The 13618-nt window shown below is 43.7% G+C and overlaps 1 protein-coding gene across 2 annotated transcripts in view; it reads right to left on the bottom strand.

Moving 5' to 3' along the window:
• Positions 1–977, bottom strand: part of LOC140565484 (uncharacterized) — a 29328-nt gene extending 28351 nt beyond the window's left edge. The window contains exon 1 of one of the 2 annotated variants that reach the window (XM_072691411.1): positions 663–977. In XM_072691411.1, the coding sequence (XP_072547512.1) occupies positions 663–947 (285 nt within the window). In that variant the 5' untranslated portion in view covers positions 948–977. The remainder of the gene's footprint in view (positions 1–662) is intronic. The other variant, XM_072691414.1, reaches the window with a different exon arrangement.
• Positions 978–13618: the final 12641 nt, after the last annotated feature.

The following is a 13618-nucleotide window of genomic DNA, read 5'->3' as shown; positions in this document are numbered from 1 at the left end:
TTGGTCCTGCTTTTGTTGGAGTGACTGCCTCTACTGTCCAGAGAAGAAGACTTTCTACTAGATTTTGGAGGAGGAGCATTGCTGTAAGGATCTGACTGATTGCATTCAGCGACAAGAACCTTAGTGGGGGACGATTACCAACCCCGACTCATCCCAAAAGTTTTGGCTGGCGCACCACCATCATTCCAGAGAACACAGTTCTTCCATACCCCTTCAGCTCATGCCTGGCATTAGGCAGCATGGTGCCAAAATATGTCCATGCATATCTGCTCCAAAGAGTCCTATTCTATTGGCATTACTTCTTCTCTACAGGGACTAGACAAGCTGTGTGTGCATTTGCACATCTGTGTCAGCAATGCCACATCCATCAAATCACAGAAAGGCTTCTTCCCAGGACAGTAGAGACAGTTACTCCAACAAAAGCAGAATCACCTCTTTTTAATACCCTTGATCTCTGCAGAAACTTTAAATGAGCAGGTGTCCCGATACTTGTGTCCACGCGGTGTCCCTCAGTACACGTGTATTTGTTTACAAGCGGGCCTTGACCGTTCCAAGATGGAGGACGCGCCGACGCACAGCAGCTAAGGCTGCGTTTACGTACGGATACTTCTGACCAGCAGAGCCCTGCTCGTGAGGCCGGAGAGATGTGACCTAGACCTTACCTCGAGTTCACTCTTTATCGTGGGCAGACGTTTACTTGGAACAGCTGTAGGTTTCAGAATATCCCGCTTTCCCCCCTCCTTGTAATCGCCCAGGGAGAAGTGGTCACTGCACACACGCAGGTTCTGCACGATGGCTTTGCTGAACGGCACTGCTGCCAGCTGGTGGTTCATCACCAAAAGCCACAGTCTGCACGTCTCTGCATTCTTAGGGAAGCGGTGGTAATACACCGGGCTACACGTGGAGGTCCTCGTCCTGTTTACACACAGCGGGACGCAACACCTCATTCTCCTAGCTGTAGTCCAGATCTACAGACATGAAGCCTCAGCAAAGCCAACAAACAAACTAATGTGATCCTCTAGTGGATTTGCAGGAGGTTGTCAGATCAGTCTCGGTGCATCACTGCCACTTACTGGACTGGAGAGGAGAGCACTGAAAGCTTACAAGGAAAGGTGCTAGAATGGGTTCTTTGGTTTAGAGCCCCTGATGGATCAATGTCTAAAAATAATATTTGGAGATTTGAAATGTTCCCTCGATTTAATCACTTGTTCCCTCACGTTATTTAAACTGTTAACGTAACATGACCATGCTGGTCCTCCACACCAGTCAACCAGCATGACCAACATGACCATGCTGGTCCTCCAGTATGACCAGCTTGACCAAACTAGTCAACCAGCATGACCATTGTGACCATGCTGGTCCTCCAAAACTAGTCAACCAGCATGACCATTGTGACCATGCTGGTCCTCCACACCAGTCAACCAGCATGACCATTGTGACCATGCTAGTCCTCCAGTATGACCAACTTGCCTTGACCAAACTAGTCAACCAGCATGACCATTGTGACCATGCTGGTCCTCCAAAACTAGTCAACCAGCATGACCATTGTGACCATGCTGGTCCTCCAAAACTAGTCAACCAGCATGACCATTGTGACCATGCTGGTCCTCCACACCAGTCAACCAGCATGACCATTGTGACCATGCTAGTCCTCCAAAACTAGTCAACCAGCATGACCATTGTAAACATGCTAGTCCTCCAGTATGACCAACTTGACCAAACTAGTCAACCAGCATGACCATTGTGACCATGCTGGTCCTCCAAAACTAGTCAACCAGCATGACCATTGTGACCATGCTAGTCCTCCACACCAGTCAACCAGCATGACCATTGTGACCATGCTAGTCCTCCACACCAGTCAACCAGCATGACCATTGTGACCATGCTAGTCCTCCAGTATGACCAACTTGCCTTGACCAAACTAGTCAACCAGCATGACCACTGTGACCATGCTGGTCCTTCACTACAGTCAACCAGCATGACCAACATGACCATGCTAGTCCTCCAGTATGACCGCCCGCATTGACCAAGCTAGTCAACCAGCATGACCAACATGACCATGCTAGTCCTCCAGTATGACCAGCTTGACCAAACTAGTCAACCAGCATGACCAACATGACCATGCTGGTCCTCCACACCAGTCAACCAGCATGACCAACATGACCATGCTAGTCCTCCAGTATGACCGCTAGCCTTGACCAAGCTAGTCAACCAGCATGAGCATTGTGACCATGCTAGTCCTCCAGTATGACCAGCTTGACCAAACTAGTCAACCAGCATGACCAACATGACCATGCTAGTCCTCCAGTATGACCAGCTTGACCAAACTAGTCAACCAGCATAACCAACATGACCATGCTGGTCCTCCAGTATGATCGCTCGCCTTGACCAAACTAGTCAACCAGCATGACCAACATGACCATGCTGGTCCTCCACACCAGTCAACCAGAATGACCAACATGACCATGCTAGTCCTCCAGTATGACCGCCCGCATTGACCAAGCTAGTCAACCAGTATGACCATTGTGACCATGCTGGTCCTCCAGTATGACCAGCTTAACCAAACTAGTCAACCAGCATGAGCATTGTGACCATGCTGGTCCTCCACACCAGTCAACCAGCATGACCATTGTGACCATGCTGGTCCTCCAGTATGACCAGCTTGCCTTGACCAAACTAGTCAACCAGCATGACCATTGTGACCATGCTGGTCCTCCACACCAGTCAACCAGCATGACCATTGTGACCATGCTAGTCCTCCAGTATGACCAACTTGACCAAACTAGTCAACCAGCATGACCATTGTGACCATGCTAGTCCTCCAGTATGACCAACTTGACCAAACTAGTCAACCAGCATGACCACTGTGACCATGCTGGTCCTCCACTACAGTCAACCAGAATGACCAACATGACCATGCTAGTCCTCCAGTATGACCGCCCGCATTGACCATGCTAGTCAACCAGCATGACCATTGTGACCATGCTGGTCCTCCAGTATGACCAGCTTAACCAAACTAGTCAACCAGCATGAGCATTGTGACCATGCTGGTCCTCCAGTATGACCAGCTTGCCTTGACCAAACTAGTCAACCAGCATGACCATTGTGACCATGCTGGTCCTCCACACCAGTCAACCAGCATGACCAACATGACCATGCTAGTCCTCCAGTATGACCGCCCGCATTGACCAAGCTAGTCAACCAGCATGAGCATTGTGACCATGCTGGTCCTCCAGTATGACCAGCTTGACCAAACTAGTCAACCAGCATGACCATTGTGACCATGCTGGTCCTCCAGTATGACCAGCTTAACCAAACTAGTCAACCAGCATGAGCATTGTGACCATGCTGGTCCTCCAGTATGACCAGCTTGACCAAACTAGTCAACCAGCATGACCATTGTGACCATGCTGGTCCTCCACTACAGTCAACCAGCATGACCATTGTGACCATGCTAGTCCTCCAGTATGACCAGCTTGACCAAACTAGTCAACCAGCATGAGCCAGCTTAGTCAGCTTGGTCATGCTGGTCAACCAATTAAACCAATAAATGAAGCCTCATATGAAAACCTATGCAATTCTGGTTAGAATCTAAGCTGGGTAAACCTTATTAACCACTTTGCTTAACAGCATTGGTTATGCTTTCATCTGGCTGACCAGCTTTTCGACCACCTTGGCCATCAGAGACCAGCTAAGACCATCAGCAGGGTACGGATTAAGTCAGTGCTAACTGTCTGTCAAGTCTAAAACCAAGCAGGTGTTCTTGCATCAGATAAACGACAGATGGCGCTATTGTGCCAGTTTTATGAAGTCTGCCAGTCGTGACCCTGCTGGAAAATCTCAAGCAGGTTAGGAGCTGGTTAACCAGCTAACTTACCAGTATAGGGTATGTTTTCTTGTGGGCCAGCTTTTGAACCACCTTGACCATCAAAGACCAGCTTAGACCATCTAAAAAACAGCTACTAGCTAAAGCTGGATGGTCTAGAGTGGCAAAAGTAATCATCATTCAGCAATCAACATCAGTACCTGACCTCACCGGTGCTCTTGTGTGGCTGAATGCAATCAAATCCTCCACCCAGCAATGTCCCAAGAGTGTTAAGCATTCCCAGAAAAATGGAGGCTGTTGCTGCAGCAAAGTGGGACAACATCTCTGGAAATACCCCTGATTTCAGACAGAACACTGGACAAGCAGGTGTCCACAAACATCTGGCCATTTAGATGATTCAGTTATGACTCATTATTTGCTAGTCACTCTCTCACAGTGAGCCATAACATTAAAACCACCGTCAGATGGTTCTGATGGCATCCGTCAAGGGGTGGACATATTAGGCAGGAAGTGCACAGTCCGTTCTTGAAGGTGAAGTGTTGGACCAGGAGAAATAGGAACCCAAACTGTGATGTTCTAGACAACTGGGTCAGAACCTCTCCAAAACACCAGTCGGGTCTGGTGAAGTATTCTCGGTATGCAGTGGTCAGTACCTACCAAAAGTGCTCCATGGAAGACATTGGGTCATTGGGGCCTAAGGCCTGTTGATGGTTGACACGTACAGGACTTGCAGAATCTGCTGCTAACGTTACTCTTGGTGTTCCAGATACCACAGGACGCCTTCAGAGGTCTTGTGAAGTCCATGCTTCGATGGGTCAGAGCTGTTCTGGCAAAACAAGGGGGACCTAAATACTCATTAGGAATGCTTTGTAAACACACACAGACGTGTGACCTTCAACACTGAAACTAAAGACGGCACTACTGACACTTTTAAGGCTCGTACTACTAGGACCACTCTACTAATACTCGGCTGGGCCTCCTTTTGTTCTTAAAACTGCCTCAATTCCTTGTGGCATGGATTTCACAAGCTGCATTGTTGGATCTTACTGCCAATCTCCCGTTCTACTATGTCCTGACGATGTTTGAGAGCCCTTTGCTTCGAGACCCAGTGCATAATCATGCTGGTAGTAGCCGTTAGAAGATCGGGTCAGCTGTGGTCATGAAGGCATGCACATGATCAGCAACGATACTCAGATAGTCTGTGTAGTCTTCACGTGATGATTGGTTGATATTAACAGACCTAGTTAGTGTGCCAAGAAAACCCTCCCCACACCATTACACCACCTCCACCACCAGCATCGGACCAGGCTGCGGCTCTTTAGTCTTCAGCTGTCCAGTGTTGAGCTGGTGAGCCACTGCAGCCTCAGCTTTCTGTTCTTGGCTGAAAGAAGAGGAACCTGCCGTGGTTCTTCTGCTGGTGGAGCTCTGTATCCTCCTCAAGGTTGGAGGTGGTGGTGGTGTTCAGTCTGAGCTGCTTTTCTGCTCTCCACAGTTGTACAGAGTGGTCAACTGAGCTACTGTAGCCTTTCTGTCAGCTCTAACCAGGAGTTTTAACCAGAAATGAGCTTATAGCCGTCCTATAGATGTCCTGATGCTCAAAATGTGATGCAGATCTCAGCCCTGTTGTCCTGGTTCAGCTCGGTTCAGGGCCTCATTATAAGGACTTGGATTCAGAGGTTTATTCACCTGTCAAAGGCAGCCGTCAGCTTGGTAGAGGCTGTTGTGTTCTTTAAGTGCTTGCTTATTGTGTCCTAAGCACTATTGCTATGTCCTCGATTGTGTTCGCTTAGAAACCCACCATGGAGACACTGGGTGAACACAAGCTTCACAGGTCGTCTACCCACTTCATCTTAAACAGTCTTCACAGATCTGATGACAGAACCAGTTCAACCGCTCTGATGTACAGGTATACAGCAAACGTAGACTGCTGTCTTGGAGAGAGGAACATTAAAGGCCTACAATGTGCATACGCTATATGGACAAAAGTATTGGGACACCTGCTCATTCATTGTTTCTTAAAGGGCATTAAAGAGAGTATCCTGCTTTTGCTGGAGTAACTGTCTTTCTACTAGACTTCTACTTCCACTCAGTGGATGAGGCCATGGCTATAACGTCACGTGCATACCCTCTATTACAGGATTTTACTGAAATATGACTCGGGTTATGCAGCCTAACGCAGTACATTTACATGTACTTATCTAGAGCGACTTACAAAAGTGTTTTGCTATTTACCCAAGAAAGACCTCAGCTAGTTAGAATAGACTAATAGTTCAAAGATACCTCTAATCTTAGACTCTACTAAACACAAGTCAAAAAGGTGACCACTGTACTATTCGCCCAAGTCCTCTCAGAAGAGGAGGGTCTTCAGTCTGGGTTTGAGGACAGCGAGTGTTGGACTGCTGTTCGGACACCCAGGGGAAGTTCGTTCCACCACTTCGGTGCAGGACAGTAAAAAGTCTGGACGCTCGTCTTCCGTGGATCTTAAAGGATGGCGGGTCGAGCCGAGCCGTACTTGAAGCTGGAAGGGCTCTTGGTGCAGATCGGCTTTTGACCATCGCCATCAAGTACGGAGGGGCTGGCTGGTCCAGTCTTGGCCTTGTAGGCCAGAGTCAGGGGTCTGAATCTGATGACCTGGGCAGCAGCTACAGGAAGCTACAGTGAAGAGAGAACACAGCAGCAAAAGGAGGAGCTGAACATGGCATTGAAGATGACCCGACCCGTGCCGCTGCATTCTGGATGAGTTGCAGGGGTCTGATGGTGCGCAGAGGGAGATCAGCCAGAAGAGAGTTGCAGAGGTCAATTCTTGAAGTGACGAGAGACTGAACGAGCACCTGGGCGACTCTCTAGAGTCTGCTGTCCTGTCGGCTTCACCAGAGTTACATAGTGCAGTTAGCAGCAAGCCTGGAGTAGCAATGATAGAGACGCTATTCTCCCTGTTACAGTCAGAGGAGCATCACACTGATTTTGAAGCTGTAAAGGTAAAAATGTTATATAAAGTTGGTGACATTTCAAATGCAATGAGCTAAACAGTGCTGAAGTTCATTTTAACTGTTGAACTTTTCTTTATAAGTGTCCGTAAAACTGCAAGCAAAGAAACTAAATGAAATCCAGTATGATCCTATTCCTATTATAGCTTTGATTCAGTGTGCTTAATTCCACATGGACGTGAAAATAGGGGACATTTAGGAGCCTAATTGTTTTATTATGCGTAATTGATTCATGTGCTGCTGATAATTGGATAAAAATAGAACAGAAATTTAAAGCTCCTGGGAACATCATATCTCTGAGCATCTGGACTTTGTCACCCAATGTTAGAAGTAGTGTTGTTGATATGTTTGAAGATAAAAGCTTCAGTAAGATCGTTTATACCTTTTATACCTGAGGTTTGATTGATCTTACAGCAGAGTTATTAATACATTGTATAGTGCCGAGATCACCTTCAGCACATTCATTGATTAGAAAGTAAACAAGTCGATTAATTAATGAATTAAACTCGATCTTCTCTATAAAACCTGCAGCCACTAGTTTGGCAGTTTACCTGATTTTTGAAGCATATTCTAAATTAGTTTATCAGTTTCTCTGACAGTAAGAAACAGAGCCTGATTTATACACTCAGCAATATGCATTTATTTTTATACATTCTTTTATACATTCCTAGTTTTTACCCACCAATAAATGACTGAACGTTCTGCATGAGTTATTGTTGCTCAGTTAAGTCTGTTTTCATTTTTAAAAAACTGATTAAAGTGATTTGTCAAAATAAATTCTAGATAACCAAAGAATAATAACTAATATAACTGATAGTGACAGCACTAGTGTACACACATGCAGCAGCTCATGACCATGGTAATTATAGGAACATTAAAAACATCAACAACAACAAACACACATACAATGAGAGCATATCATAATTTTCCCCCTTTTGACATAATGTGAATCTGGCTGTTTTCCTTTATATTGTGTCAGATGATGAACGGACCAATAGAAATGCTCTAAATTAAATCTTTTTACAGTGACTTTTATTGAAAGCTATTTTTAAGATACAAGGTTTTTGTGCAAAAGCAACAATATGTGGAATTTCATTCCAATTCCATTTATTACAACATTACAAATAAAAAAAAAATCTATCTATCTATCAATCTATCTATCTATCTCTCTCTCTCTCTCTCTCTCTATATATATATATATATATATATAGAGAGAGAGAGAGAGAGAGATTTTTATTTATTTATTTGTAATGTTATTAAATATGTTACAAATATTTTGTTGAAATGTGGAAGGTACAGTTGTATTTGTTGTGATGTAAATATAAAGATGGTTTTAAATGTTAAATTCAGTAAATAAACTGAAAAAAAAAATGTGTTGGAAAATGTTTCAAAATATCCCATATTTAAGTTGTTTTGTTTAAAGGATAACTATCAACAAAATGTGTCATTTGAACAAGGGCACCCAAACTGTGGATATATGTACTGTATATATGGAGAATACATACACAATACATACAGTACATGCAGGTATACTGTGTATATTTCTGTACAGCTACATACAGCAGACATGCATACTGTACATTTGAAAGGCTGTGCATGGTTTGTTATTGATCAGTTAAGACTATTTTAATTATGACCTTTAAAAAAACTGATAACATAATTAATCATCAATATTGCCTAATTTACAATTATAATCAATAGTGACAGTCCTGTTATAGTGGCATGACCTTCACCTGCCGGTTCAAATGTCCTTTCTCTGTTTGCTTTGCAGGCATTTTTACCATAAACACGTAGGCTAGAGCCGCTCAAACACACACACACACACACACACACACACTCTCTCTGAGATAGCACACCTCAGTGAAAAGGCAGGACAGGTTGAGGCTATTAATATACAGTATATTATGCTGTATATATTATACAGTATATTGTGTAATAATGTTTTGTGTGTATGTGTGTGTGTGTGTGTGTGTGTGTGTGTGTTGGCAGGCTGTTGACTCAGTAAAGCTCATTAGATCTGCTCAGTCTAAACGCTGGCTTTGTGCTTCAGAAGGCCTTTGCCACAGCAGGCCCTGAATGACAACAATGAATCTGCTGGCGATAACAGCTAATACTGGGAAGCTGTCACATGGAGCTGCTGGTCAAACAGCGCTGGACTCTGGGAAGCGTCGAGATTTTAGAAAGTGCAGACAGGTTGCTCTGACCAGCAAAACAAAGCAGTGGTCAAAGCAGCCACAGTGATCTACAGAGGCCTCAAACTCAGATGATAAAAATAAAAATAATACATATGTTATTGTAGATGTATAGTTGCACAGGGCGAACCACATTTTCATTATTTATTTAGATATTTTTCTGACAGATTTTTGTCTGCTAACTCACCTGCAGTTTATCCTGAAGAAGACTTTCTACCAGATTTTGGAGGAGGAGCATTGCTGTGAGGATTTGATTCCATTCAGCTACAAGACATTAGTGAGGTCAGGATGTTGGATGATGATCACCACCCCACCTCACCATCCCCAACGCCCCACCTCATCCCAAAAAAGTACCGGATGGAGCTCCACCAACACAGTTCTTCTACTGCTCCACAGCTCCTCAATGCTGGGGGGCTTTATATATACCCCTCTACTAGCCCACGCCTGGCATTAGGCAGCATGGTGCCGATAGGTTCATGATGTTTATCTGCTCCAGAGAGTCCTATTCTATTGGCAGTACTTCTTCTCTACAGGGACTAGACAAGCTGTGTGTGTTTGTGTGCATTTGCACATCTGTGTCAGCAAAGGGTGTGACTTAAAGTAGCTGAATGCATTAATTAGAAGGGGTGTCCACAAGCATTTGGACAGATAGTGTTTTTATGCGCATAGTGTAGCTCAAGCTCCCTTTTTAATGCAAGGGCACATGTTATTAATGCCAGGAGGCCTTGGGGTATTCAGATATTGGGCAATTTGGTGAGAAATAGGAAAGACGCCCACTGCCTTTAAGGTGTAGCAGCATAACGAAAGGCATGATAGCAATGGATAAATAAGCAGGCAAGTCTGTGAGGCTCTCTCACTGTTTCCCATCAATAACAATACGTACAACAGGGTCACAGGAAGCCACATATGGGTTCAGAGAGTGATAGAGGCAATAAACTCAGCTGGAGGTCGTATAAACGTCTCAGCGTGGCCTTATCTAATGTTCAGAACATCTCCCGGGACAATCTTATAATGCAATCTTTCTGAAGGAGCATATTCATGAAATTGGTCCGTAGGCCGTGATCTCTTGTGTGTGCTGTTCTCTTCGCTCCTACTGCTCTGATTCCTGGAAGCCTGTCAATCATTTCAGATTTACAGCCTCGCTGACATACTTTACTTCTGCACTATTAAAGCTGTGAATAAACCCTGTTCAACTTCAGCAATGTTCGCAGTACTCTGTCCATCTGATGTGGTTCAGCTACATCTGTTGCTTTAGCAACAAGTGGGTCACTTCATAACAACTGTTGCTAGGTTGGGCAAGCTTTACAGAACTTTGCCAGCAATCCCAGTCATCCCGAGTCACCCGAAACTATGGCACATGGCATGTTTGCAAACCATGGCCATAAGGGCCATAACCGTGGCAGAGGCCTTTAAGGGTCATTTTATGGGTCATACTTGCACTCTTGTAATTGGTCAGTTACCATGGCAGTTGCTAGGCTGTTGCTATGTGGTCACTATGGTCCAGATGGTTAGTATGGGATTGTTAGATAGTTGCTGAGTGGTTATATTGGCATTGCTAGGTGCTTGCTATGATGTTGCTTCATGGTTGCTATGGTATCCCAAGTGCTATGGCTTCACAGGTGGTTTCTATGGTGTTGCTAGGTGGTTGTGAGGTGGGTACTGTAGTGTTGGTTGGTATGGTGTTGATTGTTGCTTGCTAAGGTGATGCCATGTGGTTGCTATGGCATCCAAGGTAATTGTTATGGAGTAACCAGGTGACTGCTGTGGTGTTGCTAGGTAGGTACCATGGTGTTTCTAGGTTGTTGCTAGGTGGTTGCTTTGCAATGTATTGCACCTTTTATACAGAAAAAGGAGGGCTTGACAGGGGTGAGGAATGGAACCAGGAGAAGGTAGTTGCTTGGTTGTTGCTAGGTGGTCACTAGGGTGAAACCTGTGATGTTTTTTTTCCAGATGGTTACTATGGGGTTGTTAAGTAGTTGCTGGGTGGTTATATTGGCATTGCTAGGTGTTTGCTATGATGTTGCTTCATGGTTGCTATGGTATCCCAAGTGCTATGGTTTCACAGATGGTTTCTATGGTGTTGCTAGGTGGTTGCAAGATGGGTGCTTTAATGCTGCTAGGTGTTTTTTTATGGTGTTGCTAAGTATTTGCTAGATGTGTTGATTGTAGTGTTGGTTGGTATGGAGGTGGTGGTTTGGTGGTGTTGCTAGGTGGTTGTTTTGAAGTTGCTAGGTAGTTGCCATGTTGTTGCTAGGTGGTTGCTTTGCAACAAATATGACATTTTATACAAAAGGGGTGGCAAGTGGAACTAGGAGAAGGCAGTTGCTTGGCTTTTGCTACATGGTTAATACGGTGTAAGTGTTTTGGATAGGTGGTTGCTATTGTGTTGCTAGGTAATCACTATGATATGTGCTAGAAATGACTATCCAAACCCACCAGTCAACCTCACACGTGTCTTCTGAGTTTTATATGTGATGGTTATGATGGTAAAATAGTGGAAGATTAAAAAGGAAAAAAAAGAAAACATGTATCGCTTGCTTTGTGAAAGGGTGTCTCCTAAAGACATTGTTTACTTCTTCCTATTTACAAACAAAGCAACTGTAAACAGTGGTGGTTGGTGTGGTGCAACAGCTAACACCACTAGCTGCCTGCGAGACTGGGGTTCAATTCCAGGTCTGGGTGACTATGCTGCGCTACACCAATATGGGTCCTTGGGAACAAGACTCCTCTGTAATACGAGTAACATTGTAAGTCGCTCTGGATAAGAGCGTCAGCTAAATGCCATAAATGAAATGAAATAAATAAACACATCTAGAACTGATATCTGTCCTTCATTACTCATCTGTTATTAATTCACTGAACACTAGTTAAAATATAAACCTCAGCAGGGCATCGCCCTTCCTTCCTAAACCACTTCCTTCAGTGTTATTCAGTGCCAGCGTTGCCATGCTGTTGTTCTGAAATCTCATGTTTTGGCTTGAATGACCGGACGGCGAGCATGAGAGAGACCATAAAAGTATAAAAAGTCTTCCAACAGCACATTCCAGATAGCGAAACAACCCTCAGAGTGAGTCACGGCCTGGCTGCTAGTAAACCCATACATTCCTTGGCTGAAATATTTGTGTACACACTGCCAGGACTCATCTGTCCTGCATGAATGGACCAACAGAGGCAGCGTGGCTTGTGCATTGTTCATATAGGCTGGAGGGTTTAGTATAGAATAACATGCTTATATGAGTAAAAGTATTACATAACCACCATTGCTCCAGGCATACATGACTTTAATGACTGTATATACTGTATCAGACTTTGTTGAGACACTTAATCATTATAGTTTGCAAGCAAAGCAATTTGCACCAAAGTTGTTAAGAAATTGCCACCCTTCCAACCTACAACAGATTGTTTGGTCTTACTGTGTGATTCGAGCTTGTGTACTGCCTGGATGTACAGATTGTTTTCCTTAGGAGTGAATGAGGGGGCAAAAGAGTACCATGGCAATTGCCCAGGAGCCACCTAGTACCATCCTGGCATTCACTAAGCCGCTCCATAGCAAACATCAATGCCTATTATTTATTTGTCAAGCAGGATTTCTCAGTTTAGCTGAATGCATTAGCCTGCAGTTAAGCTTAAAATATAATATTATATTAAATAAATAAATTTTATTATTTAATTATTGTATTAGTATGTGTATCTGCATCTGAATTAGAGTCATGTCTACTTGTTTCTATAGTATCTGTCTATCCATCTATCTATCTATCTTGACTATATGTGTGTGCGCCCTTTCTGAGTACCCTAGAAATAAATCAGGGCTGCGTTCCAATCTGCACAGTTGTGTTGTAATGACATTCTACATTTTTGTCTTATGAAATATAGCTGAAAATACATTTTCTATGCCAATATATTATTGTCACTATGTCTGTCTACTATATATCTAGTATGTAAACAAACAAGATGAGACTATACGTAAAGCAATATTCTCTAGCTAGCATACCATAGCAAATAAGATAAAAAAAATAAAAACAGAAAACACTCATTTAAATCTTCTAAAGCACTTTATTAATAATATATTATTGATGAAAAACCATGGTGTGCAGCGTTTACTTTTCCACAGAATCTAACTATCCGTCCATCTATCTATCTGGACTGTATTTGAGTGCGCCCTTTCCAAGTACCCTAGAAATAAATCAGGCTGTGTTCCAATCTGCACAGTTTTGCTGCAATGACGTTATAATTTTTATTCTACATTTGTTTTAATGAAATACAGCTGAGAAGACATGTTCTATGCCATATATAAAAATAATACAACCCTGCTATATTTAAAAATAAAAACAGAAAACACTCATTTAAATCTTCTGAAACACTTTATTAATAATATATTATTAATAAAAAACGCTTTTCCACAGAATCTAGCTAACTTCTATATTGTAGGATAACATCATCCCAAACGCTTTACTAGCAAGCTTGCTAGCTACTTGGCTCGGCTCCGTCCCTTTTCACTGTCTACTTCTAGCTAAAGTCTGTAGTGTGCAGCGCGCTAGTGGCTAGATACATATTGGGACACGCCCCAAGCTCCTCCCCTTCCCGGCTCTGCGTCGATAAACGCGGGCTGCTGT

The sequence above is a fragment of the Salminus brasiliensis genome, chromosome 11, assembly GCF_030463535.1.
Source record: "Salminus brasiliensis chromosome 11, fSalBra1.hap2, whole genome shotgun sequence".
In the NCBI taxonomy this organism is placed as follows: domain Eukaryota; kingdom Metazoa; phylum Chordata; class Actinopteri; order Characiformes; family Bryconidae; genus Salminus; species Salminus brasiliensis.
Note: the sequence above shows the minus strand (reverse complement) of the source record. Positions and strands in the feature narration are given on the sequence as shown.